At 37.8% G+C, this 24,421-nt stretch overlaps 1 protein-coding gene across 1 annotated transcript in view; it reads right to left on the reverse strand.

Moving 5' to 3' along the window:
• LOC114138501 (uncharacterized) overlaps positions 1 to 24,421 on the reverse strand; it is a 91,915-nt gene that overhangs the window by 13,713 nt on the left and 53,781 nt on the right. Inside the window, exons 2-3 of the mRNA XM_028007812.1 lie at positions 9,947 to 10,051; positions 165 to 301 (exon numbers count right to left, since the gene is read on the reverse strand). Of these exons, the coding sequence (XP_027863613.1) occupies positions 165 to 301; positions 9,947 to 10,051 (242 nt within the window). The remainder of the gene's footprint in view (positions 1 to 164; positions 302 to 9,946; positions 10,052 to 24,421) is intronic.

A 24,421-nucleotide genomic window follows, 5' to 3' on the forward strand; every position in this document is an offset into this window, starting at 1 on the left:
AAAGAAAAAGGGGGTTTTCTTCACAACGAAGCAACATTTTTACATAAGTTGCATAAAATATTCAAATAGCAGGCCAACATCTGCTGTGGTGGGAGACGGTTGTGCACCAGAAGAACAACAAATGGATTAAAGTGTAAACAAAAGAAGTAATGGATGTTGCTCACCACTCTCCGGTCCGCCTCGCGTCACGCTGATGAACTCTCCTCAGCGCTCTCTCCTCTCGTTTCTCCTCCCTGCGCCTCCTCTGCCTCCTGCAGGCCAGCGCTCTGTAAAACTCCCTCTGCTTCAGCTCCTTCAGGCGCTGTGGAACAAACACATGTCTTACTGTTTGCTGTAAGACAAATCCTACATGCAGTTTGCTAACAAAGAGAGGTTGTGAGGCTAAAATACATATATAAAAAAATGTCTGTATTCAAACTGAAGCGTGAACATTTACCTTTTTCAGTCCATTGAAGACATCACTGTCTTTCTATTTATTCGTGTTACCAGTATCTTTATTTTTGCTACTTACACATACAGTAAGTCTCTATGTTAGTTATTACCACTATCACTGACCAGAACCACTCAGCCTCACACAGAATACACTCTGTAGCCTGTACAGAGTATTAGTACTGCATTAATGCAACATATTTATCCTTATCATATCAGAGTTACCCATGGATGCACAAATTACCCGTGGTGACTTCATGGTACTTGTCTTTATCAGTTTTATCAGATAGGGTCAGGGATATTGGTGTTCATGAGCTGAAGCACACAGCACACTATAGTATGACACCATCACACCAAAACTAATTAGCCAGCTATCAATCTAGCTAGCTTACAGACAGACAGACAGACAGGTATCAATCTAGCTAGCTTCCCAGGTAGCTAGCCAGTTATTTAGATGGCTACCCAGATAGCCAGCTGGCTACCTAGCTACTGTTAGAGAGAAAATGTTACTTTCAAGCTGATGTGCAAGGAAAAGGATTTGGCATACTACCAAGATTTTTTTTTAATTATTATTATTATTACTTATTCATTATTAGAAAACCCATGAATAGTGTACAAAACAAGTCAGGCAAGAAAATTTGACAATATTACAGTTTTTAGAAAAGACTTTGAAAAGAATAGTTCTTGTAAATAAAAAAAGAGGGCAAAAAACATCACACAAAACAAATATGGCATAGCCTAAGTTTCATATTTAAAACAGTAAGGACTAAGCAATGTGTTGATAAATCATGACAGTTTTCTTATTTGTATTAGAGACGTTTTTATGTGATGTGGGATATTCAACAAAGTAGTTCAGAAAGAGCGAACTTTTGCTTTTTTTATATTTTTGGATTTAAGTTTGAATGTCATTTTACTTTCACTAAGATTTATGTTAATATATTTTCATTTGATATTTTCAATTGTTTTGTGGTACATAAGTAGGTTTTTTTTGTAGAAAAATAAATATTAGCTAAAGGTTCTATAGGTTTTGTTGAGAAACAAAACTTATAAAAAGCGTGCACTTTATGTAAGTTTAAGTTCCTCTTCCCCCTATTTCATATAGAACAAAATAATGATGAGCTGTGTTTTTAGATGCCTAAGATTTTATGTACACCATTAAAATTATTAGTAAATTATTAAGTGCAGTCGAGCCCCATCTGACAGATACCCAACCAGCTGCCACTGGTGCTCACTAAGTCAGCAGTCAGCTTTAGCACAGTTCAGATCAGCTTAATTCACTTACTGAGCTCCGTCTGCAAACCCACAACTACTTACACACTGTGTGTGTGCGGGCGTGTGCGTGTGTGTGTCACAGATAACAATGATAACACAGGGCTGAGTTCTCATCACACACAGACGGACAAATAGACAGCAAGGCGGGCAGTGGGAATGGCAAATGGACGAGCGAACAAAAATAGACAGACAGATGAAACACAGGCAGACAGACAGATGCAAGCAGGCAGGCTGGAAGACAGCTGCACTGGGGTTTGTTAACGCTTGCTGCTGCATGTAGCCTCTGCATTTCATGGATGGTTTGGATGTTGTGTTGGGGAGGAGGAGACGACAGCAGGGCTCACAGCAGGCTGTAAGCAGAAGCTCCAAATATCTCAAAGTACAATCTTAGAGATGTGAACAAATGACCACAAAGCAAACTTTTAGGAACTTTACATCATCACATGTTCAGGTTTCTTCACCAGCAGGAAACACATTCACACTGATTCTGGACTTTGTTCAAAGGGTAATATTGAAGTGGGGTTGGGTGGAGTATTCATTAGTTGTGAGTGTCCTAAATGTGGGGCCTGCTTTGACAAACGGCTAGTCAGAGCAGGCCTGGTTCCAAAGCAGACTCTTAAAACAAGTCCAATGATCCAAGTCAGTAAGGTTAGTCTGTTGCTCATTTGAGTTATTCCAGTTGAACAGTTATCCACCATGACTGTGGATAGCTGGTTTTCCTGTAACAGTTACTTGTTTCTCTACCATTTGCACATTGAGCAGCATACAAGCACTAAGACCAGCCTCCTGGCTCCCAGTGTCTATTTAATTACTTTCTTAATTGCATAAGAAAGTAATTGAGCAGACAGAAATCCTTTACAAATGTGCGCAACACTGTCAATATTCCACTGGTGGCAAAAAAACTAAATTTTGCAATTACGGTGTTTCCATTAAATAAGAAATGCAATTAAAATCACACATAGTTATGTTTGTTCAGACAATACGTCATTAAGAACCTGCTGCATTATCATCCTCCAACTGCAGCCTGTCTTCTACTTCATGGTTTGTGCCAGTGGTAACATCTGGGTTGTTAATCATGTGACTCCTGTGAGGTGAAAAAAGTGTTTCTTTGCAGTTTTGTGAAATAAACCAATTTCTATATGGCTAAAAAAAATCACCTCATCCTAGAGAAAAAACGTTTTATCAAAAGTCTTTTCACAATTGCAATGTTTCCGTTAAGCAAATGTATTTTCTAAATGTCAAATTGTGCAGTTTGTGGTCAATGGAGACACAGCTACTGTGAAAACAAGCATTTTTAGACATTACAATATCATTGCCTCAGGTAGTGTCCATGTTTATCAATCTTCATGTAAAGTTAATCAGTAATGCTCAATGGACCAACTTGGTCTTAAAAGTCAATAAACATAAACTATAAAGTCAATGACTGGTTAGAAGTCTAAAGCTATGAACATCAGCTATTGTTAAGTCAGAGGCTCAATCAAAGTGTCTTGGTCACTTTTCCATTATGTTACAACCATAAACGTCTATGTATTTTAGTGAAAAGTCTTTCCAACCAGCAGCTGTATATTAGAGATTTTTAACTTTATTTACTAATTAAGTGACTTCTGAAGACAATCTGTTACTTTTAATTTATTTAGATGTGTCTAGTAAAGGGGTTGACTAGAGATTCATGACACTTCCTTCTCGGGTTTTGTAACGTTTCTATCCCATGTGATGACTTTGCAAAGATCAGAAAGAGGTTTCTTTGTTACATCTGCTGGGCAGCTTTGAAATGAATAATTAGACTCACACATCCAGGTTTATAATTGTGGTATAGACATTTTTGCTACATTGACTGAATTTGTGAGAAAAATAACTGTTTTGTCTATGCAAACAAACAAATCTTGTTCTCAGTCAATGGCCCACATTTATAGAAGTATTTTACAGAATAATACCCCATTGAAAATGTTGATTCTGAAGAGAAACTAAAGGTTTTGTGACTCATCTGGTGGAGTGTACTCATAGATGCTGAGCACTGTATGTAAATGGTAAGAGCCATTTTAAGTCAAAGACTTTGCGTAGGAAAATCAAGAAGACATAAGTGGACTATGGACTGAATTTAATGATTGAGTTGACATTTTTATTGTCATAGTGACCATTCTATACACTAGAGCCACATTGACTGAGACACACACTTTCATACACTGATACACTGATCACTAGGAAAGTGCCCAGGGGCATCACAGAGTTTAATAGGGGGGAGATGGAATCAAACCCACAACCTTTGAATTGCAAAACAACTTGTCCAAGATTATTATAGTCAACTAAAAAGAATGAAATTATGAAAACTAAATTTGAGAATAAATGAAACGATAATCAATGGGGAAAATCTATAACTAACTGGAGCTATATAATGTGCTTACAAAACTAAGACATACTGAAGTGATAGATATAATGATATGATATCCTTTGTTTTTGTGTTTATGAATCTATTCGTGAGCCTTTTGAACTGTTGTAAAATAGATTTATTTATTTTTTCCATACAAGCATCATGTAGTCCTCAAAATGGCAACGGCAAAAGTTGTGAGAAAAGAGTGAGTTATTGTTCAGCAATAAATGAATCATTTTACAAAAGCATATTGTGTGTGTGTACAGGGTCTTAAGTGGGCCGGTTCCATCAAAGCACTAAAGTCTTCAGCTTCTGTGTTTCTCTGTAAAGGATGAATTTTTAAAATAATCAACCTCTAACTTAATCTGCTCCAATTTATCAGATTAGATACTCAGTAATAACAAAGTTTTGCTTATTTAATCTTAATGACAGCTCACTAAACACAAATGAGTTAAAAATAAATTAACCTTTTAATGCCAATTTATTTGCATTAAACTGTGAAATAAAAACTCCTATTGACATTATCATTTTGGTTGTTAAAGCTGCAGTAGATAACTTTAATAAAATCATGTTTTTTATTCATATTTATTAAAATTATTATGTTGTCACCGTACAATATAAGTGAGATAATCTGTGGAAAAAAAATCTAACTCCCAGTGCTCCCTGTACCAACTGCAGAAATACACCACAGAAACAACCAGTCAGAGGCAGGAGGCGGGTCTTAGTGCTGTCAATCACTCTCATGCTCACCTCTCTCTTTGCTCTCTACTAGGCTACAGCTGGTTTGCCACAACATAACCTGCCACGAATGCTGATGCTAGTTAGCATGGGCACCATGACTGTGGATAGCTGGTTCTTCTGTTACAGTTAGTTGTTTCTCCACCATTTGCACATTGAGTAGTGTGCAGGAGATTGATTGACATCACTAAGACCCTCCTCCTGGCTCTGATTGGTTGCTTCTGGAGACCCATATAGTAGCTCAAGGAGGAAGTAGAAGAGGTTGATTTTTTCACAGATTATTTGTCTCATACTGTCACAACAGTACAGCAACACTTTTAATAAATATGAAAAAAAAGCAACATTTTTGTCAGAGTTACATACTGCAGCTTTGAGGAGCTAGGCTGCATTGTGATCTGTAATTACGATGTCTTCAAAAAAAGGATATGCTAACTGATGCATGACGACAGGATGTATATATTTACTCAGTTTATTTCAATTTAAAAAAACAGTTAAATGAACAGGAAACTTCCACTGGTAATGAATAAACTCAGTCACTGTCGCATTACGGCGTCAATGTCAACACGTTTTCTCAGCAATGTGAGGAACAGTTGGTTACACTGACATGTTTTCAGTTAGTATATTAAACATTTGAATGATGAAAGGAAAAATTAAACATCTGCTGTTTTGGGTGTGAGCGGCTGTTGGTGTCTGTTTCTATGTGTCACGTGTGTGCTCGTGTGTGTGTGTGTGTGTAGGGGTGTGTGTGTCTGCGTGCGTGTGTGTGCGCACCAAGAGTCAAAATTAGGAGGGCCAGTGTTTACACTAAACTGGCAAATAAATCTGACCTTCTCACATTATTCCTGCATCAGATAAAGCAACACTTCTATCCTGAGCTTAACAGCGCTGGTCACCTTGTTGACAGGGTTAAACGGAAAGAACAGCAGAAATCTGTTCCTTTTCATATTTTACACGGTGTCAGCAGCCTGGGCTTAGAAAACACTTTAGATATTCATCAATCAAACAAGAAACCATGCAGCACACAAGCTGATTATGAGACGATGAGCCCTTGGGCACAGGCTCTTTAAAGACCCCCTCCCCCCTTAAGCAGCAAATTAAATTGCTTTGTTAATTATACTGTAGGCTTACTGTAGCATTTGTGTGGAATTTACTGCACAGCTGTGTTGTGTAGGAATTAATAATCAAATGCATTATTAAAATGTGAATTCAGCTCACTGTTCTGCAGATACTTATTAGGATTTCGCTTCATTAGCGATGAGATTTTTTGCACGTTCCCTCTGCTTATTTGCTTATTTGTCTATAATAAGACAAGCCGGTCCAAGGGCACTCTGTGTACCTCTGCTCAGCAACTTTCCCTAATCCAAGGCTGCATTTATTAAGTTTGTTTTTCTTTTAATAAACTTAGCATGAAGAGCTGCTGGAGACGCCAAAGGGCCAAAGTCAATTAACAAAAGAAGCTCGACTTGGAGTGTTTCACCTCCATCAGATGAGCCAACGGACTCACAAAGAACAATGAATGTAAGGTTCATGAGCGTAAGCATCTACAGTGTTGCAGCAAAAGTATCTGCCCTCTTAAAGATCATCAGATTACTAGAGTGATATAACCAGAGTATTAAAAAAAACTGAAATATTGATTTACTTGATTCTTTCTGTATTTTTAACAAATCAAAAAATATTCAGGGAAAACGTTATCCAAGCTAGTCTGGCCCTGGTCAATTCTGAAAATGTTATTATTCTGCTTTTAACATTTTTGGGAAAACTGAGTTCACTGGATTAGTGTCAGACCTTCAGGGTTCAGGGGTAGAATTGGTCTGTTACGATTATACATTTTACTAGATGATCAATTGCTCCTGAAGTTATTGTAATAAACCATAATATTGTTGCTTTGAGAGAATTTTCAAGTATCATAATTGCAACGGCATAATAGTACAAGAACACACTCTCAAAGCTCAGTAAACTTTAAATTCTAATGAACATTTAACACTGGGAATGGAAAGAAAAAAAGACGTTCTAAATACCCAAAATAAACAAAACAACAAATAGAATGAATTATGAAGCATCAAAATTGTCCTACAGATAAAGACCTGACTGAGACCAAAGCACCAGAATGAAGACGTCTGTCATCCAGTTTGTGGTAGAAAGAGAGAAAATGGAAAAAGGATTAAACAAAAAAAATTGAATTTGTTTTAATTTATCATGCGATTAATTGATTTATTGCTTATTGCGACAGGCCTAATGTGTGTGTGGATGGGTGTGGATGTCATGCAAAGCGCTTTGGAGTCCTCTGAACTTGATGAAGGACAGGCCATAACCAAAAGTAAGAGCAATTATCCCCAAACAGAACAAGAGTTTGATGAACTGGGGTTTCCAGGACAACTTGCTGTAACCAAATGGAAGGATAAATTCTCCTCTTTGCAAAGCAATGTTTGTTCATCAGCCAGTGACCTTAAGCATAAGCTCTCTTGGGTTATCCACAAAACAACGGTAAATACAGCTGTGAATGGCTAAAATAGAAAGGATTCAGATGATGTTTGGCGTCTATAAACCTGCTTTAAAACACTAAATAGAAACAATTTAGCCACACATTACTTGTAGAATAGTGGCCAAAAATTCCTCCATGTAAAAGACTCTTCACCTCCGTCGCTTCATGGTTCAGTATTCCCAGATTCCTCTAATCCCAGATTTTTCATTTATTTTCCTTGGTTCTGATTGGCTGTCCAAAGAGATAGGATAACAAAGACTGTAGACGTTAGCTTCTGCCGTAGTGCTAAGACAGTTCCAGTGTGCATATTAATGCATAGTAAGGTATATTTTTTGGTGTAATATTAATATAAACACTTACGTTTTTTTTAGAATATCAGCTGCTATTGATGCTACAGTTAGCATCTGCTGTGCAACTTCTCATCTAGCCATTTAGGTCAGATAGGAAGCTAGCAAGCTAACAAAAAGCTATCCAGGTTCTTGTTTGAATAGCTTATGTTCCTGGAATGAATGTAATCATCTTGTGAAAACTGCTTTATGTATTTAATCTGGTTCTCTTTGTATTATAGGAAACATTTGAATGTGAAACTATACTCTTCATAGAACTGTATATCAGTCATTTGATTTGGATAAAAGCATCACACACATTTTCTTTCCCCTTTTTGATTCAACTTCTTGGAAAATAACAAAATCACATGTCCTCTTGGTTTTTTCTGCTAAATATGTAGCAGCTAATGATGCTCAAGTTCAGCATCTGCTCTGCAGCTTCCTATCTAGTCTAAGTGGCCAGATAGGAAGTATTGCTATGCTTCATAACAGTCATTGCCAATAATTTTGTTCTAGTAATGAATATAATCATTATCTGAAAACTGCTTTTTGTATTTAATCTGGTTCTCTTTGTATGTTAGTGTGAAAGAAGACACTCAGTTCTGCTTTTTCATACAACTGTGTGTACATCAGTGATCTGGTGTGGATAAAAACACCTCACATTTTTTCCCCTTTTTCATTTCAACTTCTTAGGAAATAAGCAACTAAATCACAGGCCTTGTTTTTTCTGCAAAATGTGAGCAAAGAAAACAATTCTGTACAAACTGAGAATTATTGTTGATCTACAGAACATTCACATTTGTCACAAAAGTAAAACCAGTTCTGATGACGTATAGCCATTTCGAAGACAAGAGAGAAAACCTCATCATTTCCAAAAGGATGACCATGAACTGAAAGGCGGGCGGCATGGCTGGATGTGTGCAGGCTGGAGAATATTATTTCTGGAAAATCCATTCCCTGCAAATGTTGCAGTCTCCAACAATATGCCCTAAATGCTTCTTGTCCTCCAAAAAACCTAATAACTCTGACACGCCGCCAACTGTGACAAATATTATGGCTCTTTCATTGGCCAGCAAGTGAACAAATGATAATTGTGGCAAATACATGCCTCCCAGCATCTATAATTTTGAAAAGATCAGAGCAGACGCAAGTTCTCAGTCCTCCACTCATAAACCATGGTTAGGTAAGAAACCAGAAACTGAAAAGACTTTTAAAATAGTGAACAAGGAAAGAGAAAAAATCTAGTAGATGCTCTGATTCTTCGATTTAACTTGAATCTTTGAAAAACTGAAACATAACAGACTGAATGTTTTGCTGTTTGCACGTTGTCTTGCTAAAGTATTCGTTCACCTTAAACATTTCCCACATTCCAACCTCATGCTTCAGTGTAAGTACAATGAGATTTTATGAGACGCATAGCAGTGCATAATTGTGAAATTGTAAAAAAAAAAAGAATTTTCAGGGCTTGTAGAAACACCCTTTGATGCAAATACAGCTGCAGCTTGTTGGTATGTCTCAACCATCTTTTCATATCTACATGCCAAAACTTTTTGGCCAATTTGTTTTGTAAAATATCTCAAGATACGTCAGATTGGAGGGAGAGGATTTGGGAACCTTAATTTTGAAGTCTTGCCACAGATTGAATGTATGTGTCATCTGGTTTCTGCTCCTTCGCTTTCTGATTGGCTACACGTCACATTCAACAGGCTGCGTTCTCATCTGTCTGTGCATAAGACTGACATGACACTGTCATGAACATAAAGGAGTCTTTATGAATTTCTATGACTGTTATCATAAAGTGTTTTTCGGTAAATAATGACACTTTTAATGCAAAGTTGCTCTAACGGTTGCATTGAAAGTCCATTAAAAGTGCCAACTTTGCATTAAAGTGTCATTATTTTGTAAGTAATGCAAATTTGGCACTTTTAATGGACTGGGTTAAACAGACCACTGTGAGACGTTCAAAACTTGTGTTTTTTGGTTTATGTGAGGCTGTTTGTTCTCCAGAGTCTAAATCACCAATCAGGTGATTTCTGAACATAATTGCATTAAAATGTATTTAGGTGACAGAGTGTGCATATACATTAAACCTTTTGGATTTTTATTACAAAATTAAATATGAGTCTCAATGAAATACATTGTAGTTTGAGGTTGTAATAAGACAACATGTGGCGAAACTTCAAAATGTTTGAGTACTTCCACGAGGCCCGGCCCTCTGCTGGTGCTCAGAGTTGATTGGTCTCATCCGGAGCTGGTTCAGACCAAATCCACTCTGCTGCGTGGCAGGATGAAGGAAACCTCTGCATGCCTCGTTAGAGCCGGCTGACTCACCTGCTTGTGATGGTGGTCGTAGGAGTTAATGTGGTTCTCGTACTGCTGCTGTCTCACGTACTGCTTGTTGCAGAGCTCACAGTAAAACCTGGAGTCTCCTTCATCCTACAGAGCGACAGACAGGAAACAAGAAAAATCTTTTATTAGATTAATTTGACTTTATTGTTTTGTGTTGAGCACTTTTGTAAATATCTAGAACTTAAGCATGAAGCAGCTCCTCTTCTCTATAGAGGGAATAGGCTAATAGCTTAACAATATGCCCCATTATGTAATCATATGACATTACACCAAGATTTTCTACATCTTGTTGTTACATTTATTTATTAAGCATACATTGGTAAAACATTAGCTGTATGCACATTAAATGTCTCCATGGTAACGAGTCTGAATTCAGCTGGATGGACTAGCAGGCTAACAGCTAACATTCTCCCATCCATAAAACTAAGAGCTGAAACTCTGGTAAGAAAACTTGATGCTAAGTGAATGACTGATTTAAAACCCAGTCTACTAATGAAAGTAGCAGGAAGTACTTCCACCCATTGGCTATGGACATATTGGTTGCTATGGAGACTGAACAGGACATTGCTAACCAAACAGGTTGGGAGACGTGCTGGATGAGCCTGATGGTTGCATGTTGGTAAATGAAAACATAACATTCAAAAATGAAAAAAAATTTTTTTTAAATATTAAATTTTTTAAAATTTAATATTTATGGCCATATCATGACAAAAATTATTTCAGCAAAAAATTATTTTTAGTTCTATACAGCATTGTGAAAATATTTGTAAGCCTCCTAACAGATTTTGACTATTTTTATTGCAATATTTTTTTTTCTTTCACCAGAAGAGTAAGAAAAATAAACACTGACTGTTTCTTCTGATTTCGCTACATCATGATGCTAAACATTTTGGATGTGAGTAAATTATATTTTGGGATTTAATGTGACAATGTGTACTTATTTAAAAAGCTTGGTTTATTTAACATGAGCACAGTTAGCTAAGTGAAACTGGCTCTCCGCTGCCAGAACATTTCTGGGTTAAATCAGATTTTTTTCATGATAGCTATTGACCAGTCATACTTTAAAAATGGAAACAGACTACAGACATGGAAAATATGATTGGAAGTCTCTGGACATCCTTTCTTTGTAAGAGGTTTTTATTAGATTTTAAAGCTAATTCCAAGCTGATGCAACCTACATTAATATTTGCTTTCAAACAATACTCGGCACATGGAAGCAGATGGTTTTGGACCAAACAGGAAGACGGAGACGGAGCCACGAGACACAAAGACAGACAGAACAAGCCTGGACCAAAAATGACCGGTAAAATAAACTCTGAAAACTAACCTTCACATCCTGTTTGGATCATTATAAATCATGACTCTGTCTTGGAGTTAGTCATGAAATTAAAATGAAAACAAAACTGTGTAGGTGGGATGGGTGAGTTACAGTCAGAGGCAGCATATGCAGTAAAATGTGTTTATGGTGATGTGTATTCATCTTACTCAGGCTTTTAATTTGTTACCTGTCATGGAGTGAGTGAGTGTGAGTAAGTGTGTGTGTGTGTTCAGGCCTTTCCCATATACGGTGATGGTGTCTCTTAGGCTTCCAGTAGCTAATGAGTTCTTCAATCACAACTACTGACCAGCGAGAGGAAGAGCAAACACAAAGAGAGACAGATGCCTGCAGTTCCACTGAGGAGTTTACTGCCATCCATCCATCCATCCATCCATCCATCCATCCATCCATCCAGATTGTAGAAAAAGAAAAAGATTTCTCTAACTTTCTAAAAACTGATATAGTCAGATGTGTTTATTGTTTGTTTTTATAAGAAGATGACAATATATTTATCTGTCCATTGATTTGTCTTTCACCATCCATCCATCCACCCATCCATCCATGTTTAATTTAAATTAGAAATATTCTTTATTGTCCTAAAGTGAGGTTATTGAAACGCACCAGCAGCAAGATAAAGGAAAGTGGAAGCACATTCACACAAATGAAATATAAACAAACTGAAAAGTAACAATAAGAGACAGAAGAGTAAAAGGCAAATTTACAACATAAGACAAATAACACTTAAATAGCAAAAAGACTAAAAGAAATGGGCAACAAGAACGGTTTTTGGTGTTTCAATATTTATTTGCACCAAGTGTTTGTTCCAGAGTGGGATGAGTAAGAAACAAAAGCATCACTATCTTTTTTTTATTGTTTTTTTTATATAAATGCATTAGTTTGAATTTATTGCGGATTTTCTCCATTTCAGCCTCCATACATACACAACCACATATTAGTAAGCTTCTGCTGTAACATTGAACAAGTAGAACTCATTTAAACTGCTCGGTTTTCTGGGGGGGGAAAAACGGCTTTACGGCATAATCCATGAAGTTCATGTTGAGATGTTCCATCCTATCCTGCTTTATTCATTTCAAAACCAGTTATGATATGTGTTTCAAATCATGTGGCTAGAAAACCTGAGAACAAAACGGTTGCTCTGTTTAACATGTGACATTATTTAATGCGTTGTCCTTGATGACATTAATTTGAATAGAATTGTCCAGCATTTTTCCAAGAGTAGCCGTAGCAAACCTCCAGTGGGAGACGTTCTTCTTTTCCACCATGTTATGCAGTATGGGACTATCTGAATTGTTGCAAAATTTCAGAGGTGCACGTTGCGGAAAATTTGGTCTGTATGAAGAAGCGTGGCTGCTGAAATGATGTAATTTAACCGTGGCTGGGTGGCTCGCAGACCACACACACATATCAAGCATAAATCAAACTCTAATCACTCACTATTAATGCTCCAACTCCAGACTTTGGTCAGTTTGAATTCACATGTCCTATACGTAACTCCAAAAGTTTCAACATGGCGGAGATTACTTTCTGTGTTTGTGTATGTCTTTGTCTAGCTCTAGTTAAATGACCATTTTATAGCACAATCACGTAACAATGTTAACTTCAGTTGTTACAAAAATGCTATATAAATAATATCTGCTTTAGACAAAATTTGGTTTCTAAATTTATTGCACTGAAATTGGGTCTCCTGTCTCGTCAAAGCTGCTCTTTCTGATATTCCACTTTCAGGAAGTCATCACAACATGGCCCCTCTGTTAACCCTTTAACATTTTTACTCTAACAATTTACCAGCATTGCACTGAGGAGTAGCTTGTGTAACGAACTCAGCAAATGTGCAGTTCCACCAGGTGTTTGCTAATTGCTGCTGGCTAGTCTTTAGGAGCCGAGTGGAGGAGGGCTGCTGTGTGAGGTGGAAGCTCTGAAGTTTGGAAACCGCATCTTGACGACAGAGCTAGGTTCACCCAGGCATTTAGCACAGCTGAATGGTTGCCATGGAGATTAAAAACATTTCTCAAACATGCATGAATGAATTAAGGCAACACTCCAGGTATATTTTTGATGAGGGAATAACATTATAACATGCTGTAAAGCTAAAAAAAGTCCTAATACTGCCTCTTTAAACAGCAACTAGCCTAAAAGCCTGTCCAGTTGCACACACTCATCCACATCCACACAGTTATTCCTTAGCAACCGTTTCCATTTTCACTGTCATTGAAGACCCGCTGACCCATCATCTTCATAACCATCATCATGTCAGTAAGAACCTCACAGCCATGAAGAAAACACCCACTGGCATCAGATCAAAATATGATCATGAAATTATCTGCATGATGTTTCGCTCTCTATTTGTTTCACAGCCTGAATAGTTAAAGACTCTTGCACTGTTGAATTAGGAGAAGAAAAATCAGCCTACACACTCCAACATAGAACCAGCTAACATTGCTCAGGCAGAAAATATTAAATCAAACTCGGCTTCACCGATTATATTTTTTCATTCCCCAACTCACTCAAGGTCTTCTCTGAATATTTTGACAGTCCTGAAGCTTCTGACAAACACACAGCTGATGGAAGACAGAAAAAATTAATTTAAAAAATCAATCTGCAACTTAACCTTCAGTTAACCAGAAGTTTTTGTCTCAGAAAAATGAACTTGAAGCCTTCTGGAGAGGAAGAACCTCAGACTAAATAAAGATAAAGATCAGATTAAAGCAAAGGAGGGAAGAAACCAACTCTGTTTAATCTGCCCACCATGTTTCAGTCAGCATTAGCTCCTCAGACTAGTGATTACAGCGTCTACCGTAATCCCATTAAGCATCAAATTTATGTTGCATTATTCTATTACCAAACGAAACATTACATTTGCAGTATTTAATCAGGGATGGCATTGCTTTGCATTATGTCATTAAAGATGTCGTGGGGTTGCATTAGATGGCTCTCCGTGTCCATTAAATATGACCAGCTGGGCGGCTTGGAAATTGCTGTTCAGTAATCTCAAAATTAAAACACATTACAGCTCAGAAGCTTTTTTTTCTGCGCAGCCTTCACTGCGAAAACAACAGGACGCGTTCGCTTGTTGCCACGAGGAAATCGCTCCTTTTTTTTCATCCAGCTGAGGGGGAGATTTGAGGAAGGGTTTGTGGAAATTGCCTGACCTATCCTGTGAATGAATTTTTTAAAACCCACAGGAGCGACTTTCTGATGTACAGCTGAGGAGAAAAACTGACCTCCTGAAGCCAGACAGCTTACCAGCTTTCACTGCAAGGTTGTAAGTGTGCAAAATTAGCTCTGAAAGCAGCTTGTTGTGTCAAACTCACCTCCTCTTCAAACGTGTTCACGTGTGAAACCCTAGATACAAACGACAGCGGAACGTTTTAAGAATTAGCTCACATTGCAGCCAAATTAGCAGAAAGCAAAGGTTCTTTTGTAGGGTTATCAATGTTAACGCACTGACACGTGATTAATCTGAAAATTTGAACACCTTAATGTTATGTAACGCAGATGAATCTTAACTACTGTTGATGTAAAAGGCTCTCTCCGGCGGAGGGATACCAGTTCACAGCAGCTCGTTATCGGCTCCACTCACAGGGAAGAGACAAAAGACAGCGAAAGATGAAAGTTTTCCGCGACACAAACGGCAACAAAAGTTGAAAAGTTTTTTGTGTTGTGTCGTTGTGTGCACTACGATGGGTACAAGCTCAAAATTTCACATGCACGAATTATTCTGGTCACTCGGCTGGATGAGGACCAGCAGCTGGGGAACATTTGTGAAACAAAATGGCTTCCTTTAAACCTTCCTGAAAACCCTGGAAAACTGAGATACTTCAGACATGTTCAGTTTGAGACAATGAAACAATTTTTGAAAATGTACATAGAGTGGCGGTTTTTGACATGGGCAGTTGCTCATCAAAAGGGGCGGGAAAACCAAGAACTGTAAAATAAAATAAAATATCTAGTGGAGCAGGTTTCCTGCAGTTGCTGCTAAAACTACAGTACCTGCTTTCTGCTGCAAAAAAACAACAAACAAACAGATAATAATTGAATTGGTTGGAGAGCAACAGAAGGCGAGGCTTGCCCAGAGCACCACTCATAAACCGCAACTACGTCTATATTTATACTTCAGGCAAGCATAATGATTAATCATGATTAATCACATCCCCAAAGTGTGATTATTCTGCATAAATTGTACAATTGATTGACAGCACAAATTTTTTGTATTGATAGTCAACAGAACAACATAAATAAAAACCCTTGTTAAAACCAGGGGAGCTCATCGGGTTTGGGAACAATTCTTCCCAAACTCTGAGGCCTGTTTTCTTACTAATCCTATTTGCAGAGTGCCAGAATAAAAACGGCCATATCATCTTCATCCTTTCTGTTTGTTTGACATCATTAGAAAGCTCCGAATTCACACTTTCTGAATCTGTAAGTAACTCAAAACCCCTCCTGGGGAGACACGTTCCTGGTTCTGTGTTTGGAGACTTTGAACTTTTCATTGAGTTGCAATCAGCATTTGGACAAACCCAGAGATGGACGACTGAGAAAAAAGTAAAAAAAGATCCAGTCATGAAAAGGTTTCAAGACGTAAACACAAGTGAAGCAGATGAGTTGAAGCTGGCTGTAATTAGTGGAACGTATGTTCAACTTTTTCTGTTGTCAATCAAGTCAACCCTGATTTGATTTTATTAGTGTTTGCTATTATGTAGGAGAACTGCAAAGAATGCAGTACTGACCTAGTCAAAGAATTAGAATTATGCAGATTTTTCTGCCACATCTTGTGACACCAAACTAGAAGCTGAGGTTTTCACTTTGACTCTGTAGTCACTCCAAATAAATAACATTAGATAAAGAGAGTGGAGGGAAAGGGGGAGCATCAAATAATCTAAATTTTAGGATGTCTTGCTCAGCTCAATATCTTGAAATGTATTACTTTTGCTGAAACAAAGCTGGCGGCTGTAACTAATTTGATTTTCCGTGTCTTGTAACTGGCTTGATAAGTCTGAAATGTGAAGTGAAGCCGCTCTGCAGCCTCGCCGAGCGGATCCTGTAAATGACTTTCATACTGACAGATCTCTTTTCCCTCGCCTCCCTCAGGGTTATGTTCTTTCTCCAAGCTTGTACTTTCTTAACACTAATGACAAACCGCAACCACCATGAAGATGGACGCTTTTATCAAGCTGGACGGAGGAGAAAAGATGGAGAAAATGACGCCGACTCTGCGCAGATCGCTCTTTTCTGTGATGGAATCGCTTCTGCTTTATGGCAAAAATGAGGGAAAAGGTCACAGGCTCCTTTTGATTCTTTGTCTGGGAAAGATAAGAAAACCCAATAGTTGCTTATCTTTTGGCTGCATGTTAAGATAATTACATCAGTAAGGCCCTGTAATGTCCATTTCACCCACTGTGAATTAGTTTCTACTACCGTTTTACCACAGAAAATTAAAAAAACAGATATTTGACAAAAAATTCTTATAAAAAGATGACACCAAATAACCCGAGGACTCACTACAGGGATTATGACAGTCTCTGAGCCATATTTCAGATAATATAACTTCTGCAGTCTAAGAGCCTAATTGCCAATTAGGCTCTTAAACTAAGTGCCATATTGCAAATTGATCCAATTTGAAATATGAACCAACAGTAGAAAGTGATACTCAGTTCCTACAGACTAGCTCACAGCAATTAGCAAACACCTGGTGGAACTGAGCATCTGCTGAGCTCATCAAATGAGCTACGTCTCAGAGCAACGCTGGTAAAAATGTTGTTAAAGGGTTAACAGAGGAGCCATGCTGTGATGACTTCCTGGAGGCGGAGATTCAGAAAGAGCAGGAGTTTTTAAAGAGACAGAGGACCAAGTTCAATGCGTTAAATTAAAAGTAAAATTTTAGGAATTTTTTACAACAACTGAATGTTACATATATAATGGATTGTGGAATAAAATGACAGGATGTGCCTGGAAAATGCATAATAACTAACTGCCTTTTTAAATACACACAAAAAAAATTTAAGTTGGTCTTAAATACGTTACTTAAAGATCTAAATATTGCTGTGGCAGGACTATTTAATCTCGTATATTTTGTTTTTTTTCTAATCATGGGACTTTTCTGAAAGGCAATAGCTTGAGTCAGACATCTTCTCTATTTTCTGAAACTCGAGGCAGTTCAGGTTTCCGCCAACTATCTGCTAAAATACTTGTACTAGCTAGCTGGCTTTTTTTCTTAGCTTCGACGTGACAAGGCTAAGAAAACTATTCCTGTTCCTCCTGCTAGCACAGATCTCAGAGCAGCATTTGGTGCGACACAAACTCTGAAGTCAGAGTTTCAGTGGGCCTAGTCTTACCAGGTCTTACATTTGAGCTGGTGAACTCGGAGTGTTCAGGTTCAAAAGCCTTGATGTGCCTTGTGAGTTTTCATTACAATATATTTTCTTGTCATAAATTCTGTCAAGAGCCAAACAATCATGGAAGGATATACATTTTTTTTAAATCAATAGGAAATTAACTTAAATGAAAAGCAAATGTATCAAAAAAAGCGGAATTAAAAATAAATCAAATTGTTGACCTTCAGAAGCTTACAGACCAAACCAGTCATCTCAGATTATATTATATTATATTATATTATATTATATTATATTCTTTCCCAGGGAAGACAGGATTTGATCATGTATTGTGAGGATGTGCAGTCTTCTATTGTGTGCCAAGACCAAAGCTGAGTCTTTATTTCTCAGCTTATTATTTTCCTGAGCATCTGTTTGGAGTTGGACTGGGACTGAGAACAGAATCAGCGTTCCTGCAGCTTTAAGGAGGACTCTCCTTGATATTTGCAGCTGTTTTAATGCTGGGAGTTAACACAACATCCTGCAGTTGAAATCTGGAATATGACTGATTTGATTGTTGATTTGACAGCAGCTTTCATTTTCACTGTGTTTTCTGCAAGCTCCATATCAGTATCTATGTCAGTGTTACCCCACTCTGATGTACCTGCAGGAATTTACTCTTTACCACCTACAGTATATATTCACTAATTTTCTTCAGGAAACCAAGAATGCTTTATTTCTTAATGCACGTTAATATGAATTCATGCTCCTAACAGCTTTTCTGCATTTCTAGTTTTTCAGTCAGCTCTCACATTTTCGATGACATTCACTCTCTATTGATAGTTTCACATATCACAGTGGAGCTCTTTACCCAACCAGATAATGGTAATGGAGGTGGTTCTCATTATGTCAGGCTGCCAGGGGTTAAAAGGTCAAAAATCTGAAGTGGTTGCAGAAAAATTCTGTCTGTTCATCAACATTTTTTCCGTTTCTCCATCCCATAAGTTTTGCACCCAAGTTTCTCTTTCTGCATAAAAACATAACGGCCAGAGAAAAATTTATTCTAGTTCTTTCCAACTTGAGTCAGTTTCACAATTCTTATATAATATTTATAGAACTTACTTTGGAGGCTAATTATCTGACCACTTGAGCACTCACACGCTACGTTCACACAGCAACCCAATGAAACCAAACCCACATTTTTTTGTTCATATCCGACTTTTTCATGGACGTCTGAACAACAAAATTCAGACATTTTCAGCCTCCAAAAAAATAATATTTGATCCATTTCCATATGTGGAACTGAATCATTTACGGATCTGATAGTTTTCAAAGTGTCTGCATTTTATCTGACTTCTACATCACTGACCTGAGACATGCACCGTAATTCTGCGCCGGAAGAAGACAGATGCAGTAAATCTGGGGTCAGGCGTATGGATCCAAAAATATCTATAATACCGATACCAAGTTGGTATCGGTATTGGATCAATCCTGGCGTGGTAGTATCAATATTTTAGTTTCAGAACTTGTCTTGAAATATTATTTTATTTTTGTATTGTAGTTTCTCAACTCTACCTCAAAATAGATTTTGTTTTAATTTGCTCTCAAATTATAGTTTTTTGCACATTATTTATATCATCAAACACAGAAGTTTGGTGATATGTCAAACTTACATAAAAAATATCGGTATCACTATTGGTATCGGTGATAGAGGAAATGTATTGGATCGATACCAAAATATACAGTATGGCACACCTCTACAATACGTAAACAATGCCTGAAAATTATAACTATGAAATTATGAAAGACATCTGTGTCGTCGAAGTACATCACATCACAATCCCGTCACTCTTCCGACTCCCCATCCTGTAAGATCCTGTATACCAAACAGGAACTACTGCTGCTGCTAGAACATTACACAGCTGTAAGCTAACTGGAGTAGCTTAAGCCGAACTGTCAAGAAAATCCGAGCTCATCCCACTTCCCCATGCTGGAGATTTTAGTTTAACAGTAATAATAAATAAAGTTATCTTTAAAATGAATCACTCAAGTGACATCAAGGCCCAACAGTAGACTTAAGTGTCAATAAAATAAATCTGGTTGTGTGTGTTGTTTTTGTCTCATGCAAACTTTGCTTTAATTCTACTTTTTTCTATCTAATCATAAGAAATCATAGTCAGTCAGAGAGAGTCATTAAACAGGAAAAGCAGGTTTCCTGGAAAAAGAGGAAGTAAGTTTCCAGCCTGCAGATTTATAAAAATAGCTGAGACTATTCCTTAGTTTAAAGCATGAAAGTTTTAAAGAATGAAATCTAAACATTATTAGTAATTGGATAAGATTCAAAGTAAAATACTTATATTAATATTGGTTTACTTGTAATAATACTTACACTTATATTTGTGGGAACACTTACAAGAAAAACAAGTAACTGTAACTTTGGTATTAAATAATTAGAATCATGTATTATTCTTGGTTTCTTTTCAGAAAACATCTGTAATAACTCACATTAAGATTATAATAAGAGTAACTAATAAGTTATGGTTATAAAATTATAAATGAATGATAGATCAGAGAAGCTGAAGAAAATAAATGTGATATAAGTTATGGTTATAAAATTATAAATGAATGATAAATCAGAGAAGCTAAAGAAAATAAATGTGACAAATGTGATTTTGACATTGAACTTGAAATGGTGTAAAAAGGTGTAACTGCAATTAAACATCACTGATATGTTGGAGGTAGATGGTAGGTGAAAGGTGAAAGGATAAGGGAAACAGGGGAACTAACAGGAGAGCAGAGATGATCAACGCCTTATTTAGAGAAAAGGTCGTGCAGGCAATGGACACAGGAGGTTGAGCAACCCTGAGACATTAGCACAGACATCAGGAAATGTCTGTAAGACAGTGATGGATATGAGATCATCTGTCTAAGCAGACAGCAGGCGCACCAGGGGGGTGGATAAACCCTATAAAAGGTGGGTGCAAAAGAGGAACCTTTTGTTGGATCCTCCGGGCAGCTTCGAGCCAAGATCGAGATGGACAAAGAACTCTGCAGCTGAAGAAGAGCCGGGGCCACAGAGCTGAAGACTGTCCTGCTCATGGGGACCAACCCGTCTGGCCCACAACCTGTGGCTTCGAATCGCACTTCTCTCATCAGCTGGGTTCAGACCCCAAAGACAAAGATGAAGACAAAGACAAAGACAAAGAAGAAGAACTGGTGCCTTTTTTCCTGCCAGCACCAAGTCCTGTGTGACCTCACCATCCATGCGGAGAAGAAGCGCATCAGACCTACAGAGATCCCTGCCTTCGTCGATCAACATCTTCCTCCTGCTGCAGCACCTTCTTCATCATCAAGCCAGGTCTGGGGTTCGAAACACCAAACTCCGTCCGTCTCTCTCAAAGGTTCCCTTTTTTAGTTCTCAGTGTCAGCAGTAGGGAAAGATAGACTAGATGATTGATTTTACTTATTTGATTATTTCTGCTACTGAATTAAGCTGTACTGACCCTTGCAAAAATGCCTTACTAATAAAATATTTAGCATAAAGAAAATCTAAAAGATGTTGTGGACATTCAGTTAATGAGTCACCTTAAAGTTCTTTGATGGTTGTAAAATAGCTGTGATGTTTGATTCTGGAGAGGAAGAAGTGGAAAATGTTTTTAGGTTGCTGGTAGCCCAAATGTAAAACATCATCCTTGGGACTCGTCCGAGTCACTAAAACCTACCTGGTTCAATAACAAATGCAAGTTGTAAAATAGAGAACGAGCGACCGTTAACAGGTGTGCTCTGTGAAACTAGTTGGCTGTAGGCTGCTCAGTCTGGCTAATTCACAGGGGGAAGAAGGGTGGAACACCTGGATGTAGGCCGTCAAAAATCAGGTGAATCGTTTCTCGAAACCAGCTTAAACAGAGTTTACTTCAGTTCTGGACAGGGTAAATCCCAGCAGATTTAGGAAACTCAACGGACCCGTTAGAAGGAGAGCTGGTAGCAACATTTTAATGTGGAGAAACAAAGAATTAAAAATTATAAATGTATATTCATACATGCAACTGAAACCAGAAGTTTACAAATAAAAAGACAGACACATTTTGTGAAAGGAAACCCAAAAGGCATCCAAAAAATAAGACAGTTTAAAATACAATTATTCCTGATGCTGTCCATATGTATGAAAACATTTTAATTTTGAAAAAAAAAAAAAAGACAAAAAAATTATCACTCTATGTTTTCTTTAACAAATAGAAAAGAAATTGTGAGTCTAACTGATAGAAAACAAGAAATCTTTGGTCGGATTTAACTTCAGACTTTATTTGATGTTTGAACATTTCTGGTTTTAACTGTCTATGTTAGAATTGCTGATTCAGAAGCGCCTGCGTTGTTCCATTAATGATCAAACATTATCTCAGGTAGGTAGGTGAGAACAGATAACAGTATGCAGGTTGTTAGAATATAATACAAGTTAAATCTCCACCGACTTCTACTTGTCAGATAATAAAGATCCCATTCTGTTTTACAACATATAAAAATCTGGATGAAATGATCCACACAGGTACACTTCAATTTTCTGGTCTTGTTGCATTTTTTAGTCATCTCTGAGCTAAAATAATGTGGAGTTTATCAGCGATAGCGGCAGATTTCTCCTCCGCCGCCCACTGATGTGATCTTGTATCAGGAGAGCGACATGAAAACGTTTTTGGCTGCTTGTCAAGGCTTGGCCTCTGAGGAGCGCTGCTCCTGTTCACTCAGCTGCTGGAGTTGTTGCATTTCGTTTAGCCAAAACAACTTCCTGTTTTGTACGTGAGTGTGCAGGTTACCGTTGGGATGACTTCACATTTCATGACAGGTTGACAGAATCATGCTGGTACAGTCAAAGTCGGCGTGCTGAAGGAATGCAACAAAGGAAGGCAGAGGCTGAGGCAGTTTGACCTGACAGCAGCAGCTCTGGCTGGGACTAGAAAGGCTGAGAAGCCCCTTGCTGGAGAGATGGATCTGGACTTCACTGGACCCTTCCTCACTTTTATCTGTGTATGTTGTTGGATGTTGGACTGCATGTCACACCAGGGGTAACGCGGTACTTGAAGGCAAGGCAAAACAAACAAACAAAAAAAAGTCTGTGTGAATATAATAACTAAACCTCTCTCTAAATAAAACATGATTAGTTTGGTTGATTTGCATTTTTCTCAGTGCAAACAGATTTTATGTGATACACCAACATAAACTATAGTTTATCTGTGAAGTGAAAGAAAAGTGATCTATCTTTAAAATGTCTGGGCATCCACCTAAACTATCAGGTCTGGCAGAGGCAGAATGAAAAGGTTTCCACTCGTTTCGACTGGAACCAAAATGGCAACATTCAGTAACCTGTTCCCCTCCTCGCCTGTGGTGGTGCTGCACCAAGAATCACTGAAGGAAGCAACATAAAAACTTTCAGAGCAAAACTTCTTTCTTCACAAATTGTAAACAAAAGTAGAGTGGCGTCAGACTTTAGAGGTTGTAGGATTTCTCTTGTGTCTTTGCCAAACGACCATGAGCCATTTCTCCTGTTAGCGCTAGACTCACAAGTTTGTTTTTATTGTATCTGCCCAGAATGCCTTGCACTATAGTCTACATTCTGCTTTTTTAAAATGATGACATTGAACTTTGGCTCAATCCAAACAAATAGAATGCTTTTGATCACGACTGAAAAATGATCTAGAATGATGGTTAAGAATGACGGTCAACAGAAAAGTTTGCCAACGCCTCTCACCCAGATACCTGTTAGTATCTGTTTGCCTGTTTCAGGTAAATGTCGTGCGACTGCTTCCCAATTCAGTCACCTCAGGTGTAGGACAGGCTGAACAAATGTGCCATCTTCACAAATAAACAAAACAGAAACATTTAGGACAGTATGAGTCATTTCCACAGTTTGTATCCAGACCTGACCTAAGACCACCAGTGTGACCAGACTGCCACGTCTCATATTCACTAAATGTGATATTGTAATAATAGAAAATAGACTCACACTACCTTTCAATGCATAACATTTTATTTTGACCAGTCAGTCTGGGTGGCTGACCTTTCATTTCTTTAAGCACACAGCATGTTGCTAATAGTGCCTCGACATTCACAACCAAAAGCTGCATTACGCTGAATCTCAGGCACTAAAAGCATCATTTTCTTAAGTTTCTGTTTAATTTAACCAACACCTCGGCTGTGTTGTTTATATAACCATGGCGGAAACAGCTAAATGCTCCTAAGACTATTTGGTTGTATTTCATCTTGGTGTCATCGTGTCAAAAATAGTGTGGATTTTGTAACACAGCGTGAACAGAGTTAATGAATCTCTGGTGGTAAGTCCAACTGGTGTGTTCAGAATCTGTGAAGAGTCCCAGTTTATTAAGGATGCTGAGCTGGTTATTAACTGCTCCCACAACCAGCACAGATGTGACACACACACAATTAGAATGAAGACACGGTGACAAAGTGAGACTCTTTTTGTAAAACTTGCACAGCTGCTAGGAGAGAATTATACTGTTCTTGCACTTTTTGTGACAAGTGAAGAGATTTGATACAGCAGTTTTGTTTTTTTATTCTTCAGTAATTGGAAAGCGAGTTTTAAACAACAGAACAGAAAGGCATGAAAGAGAACAAAGAGTCGGGAACAGATCTAAGCAGAATTGGATACTGTAATATTCTTGAGACGGTAAGTAAGACACTGAGTGTGAGTTAAAGCGTTAAGAGATTGTAAAAGTTGTATTGTCAAATATGGAAAGAGGCTCCAGACTGATTAGCACAGATGGTTTAAGTGCTGACTCAGCACACAGAGGCGGCTGGGAC

Source organism: Xiphophorus couchianus, chromosome 22 (genome assembly GCF_001444195.1).
Source record: "Xiphophorus couchianus chromosome 22, X_couchianus-1.0, whole genome shotgun sequence".
NCBI classification, from domain to species: domain Eukaryota; kingdom Metazoa; phylum Chordata; class Actinopteri; order Cyprinodontiformes; family Poeciliidae; genus Xiphophorus; species Xiphophorus couchianus.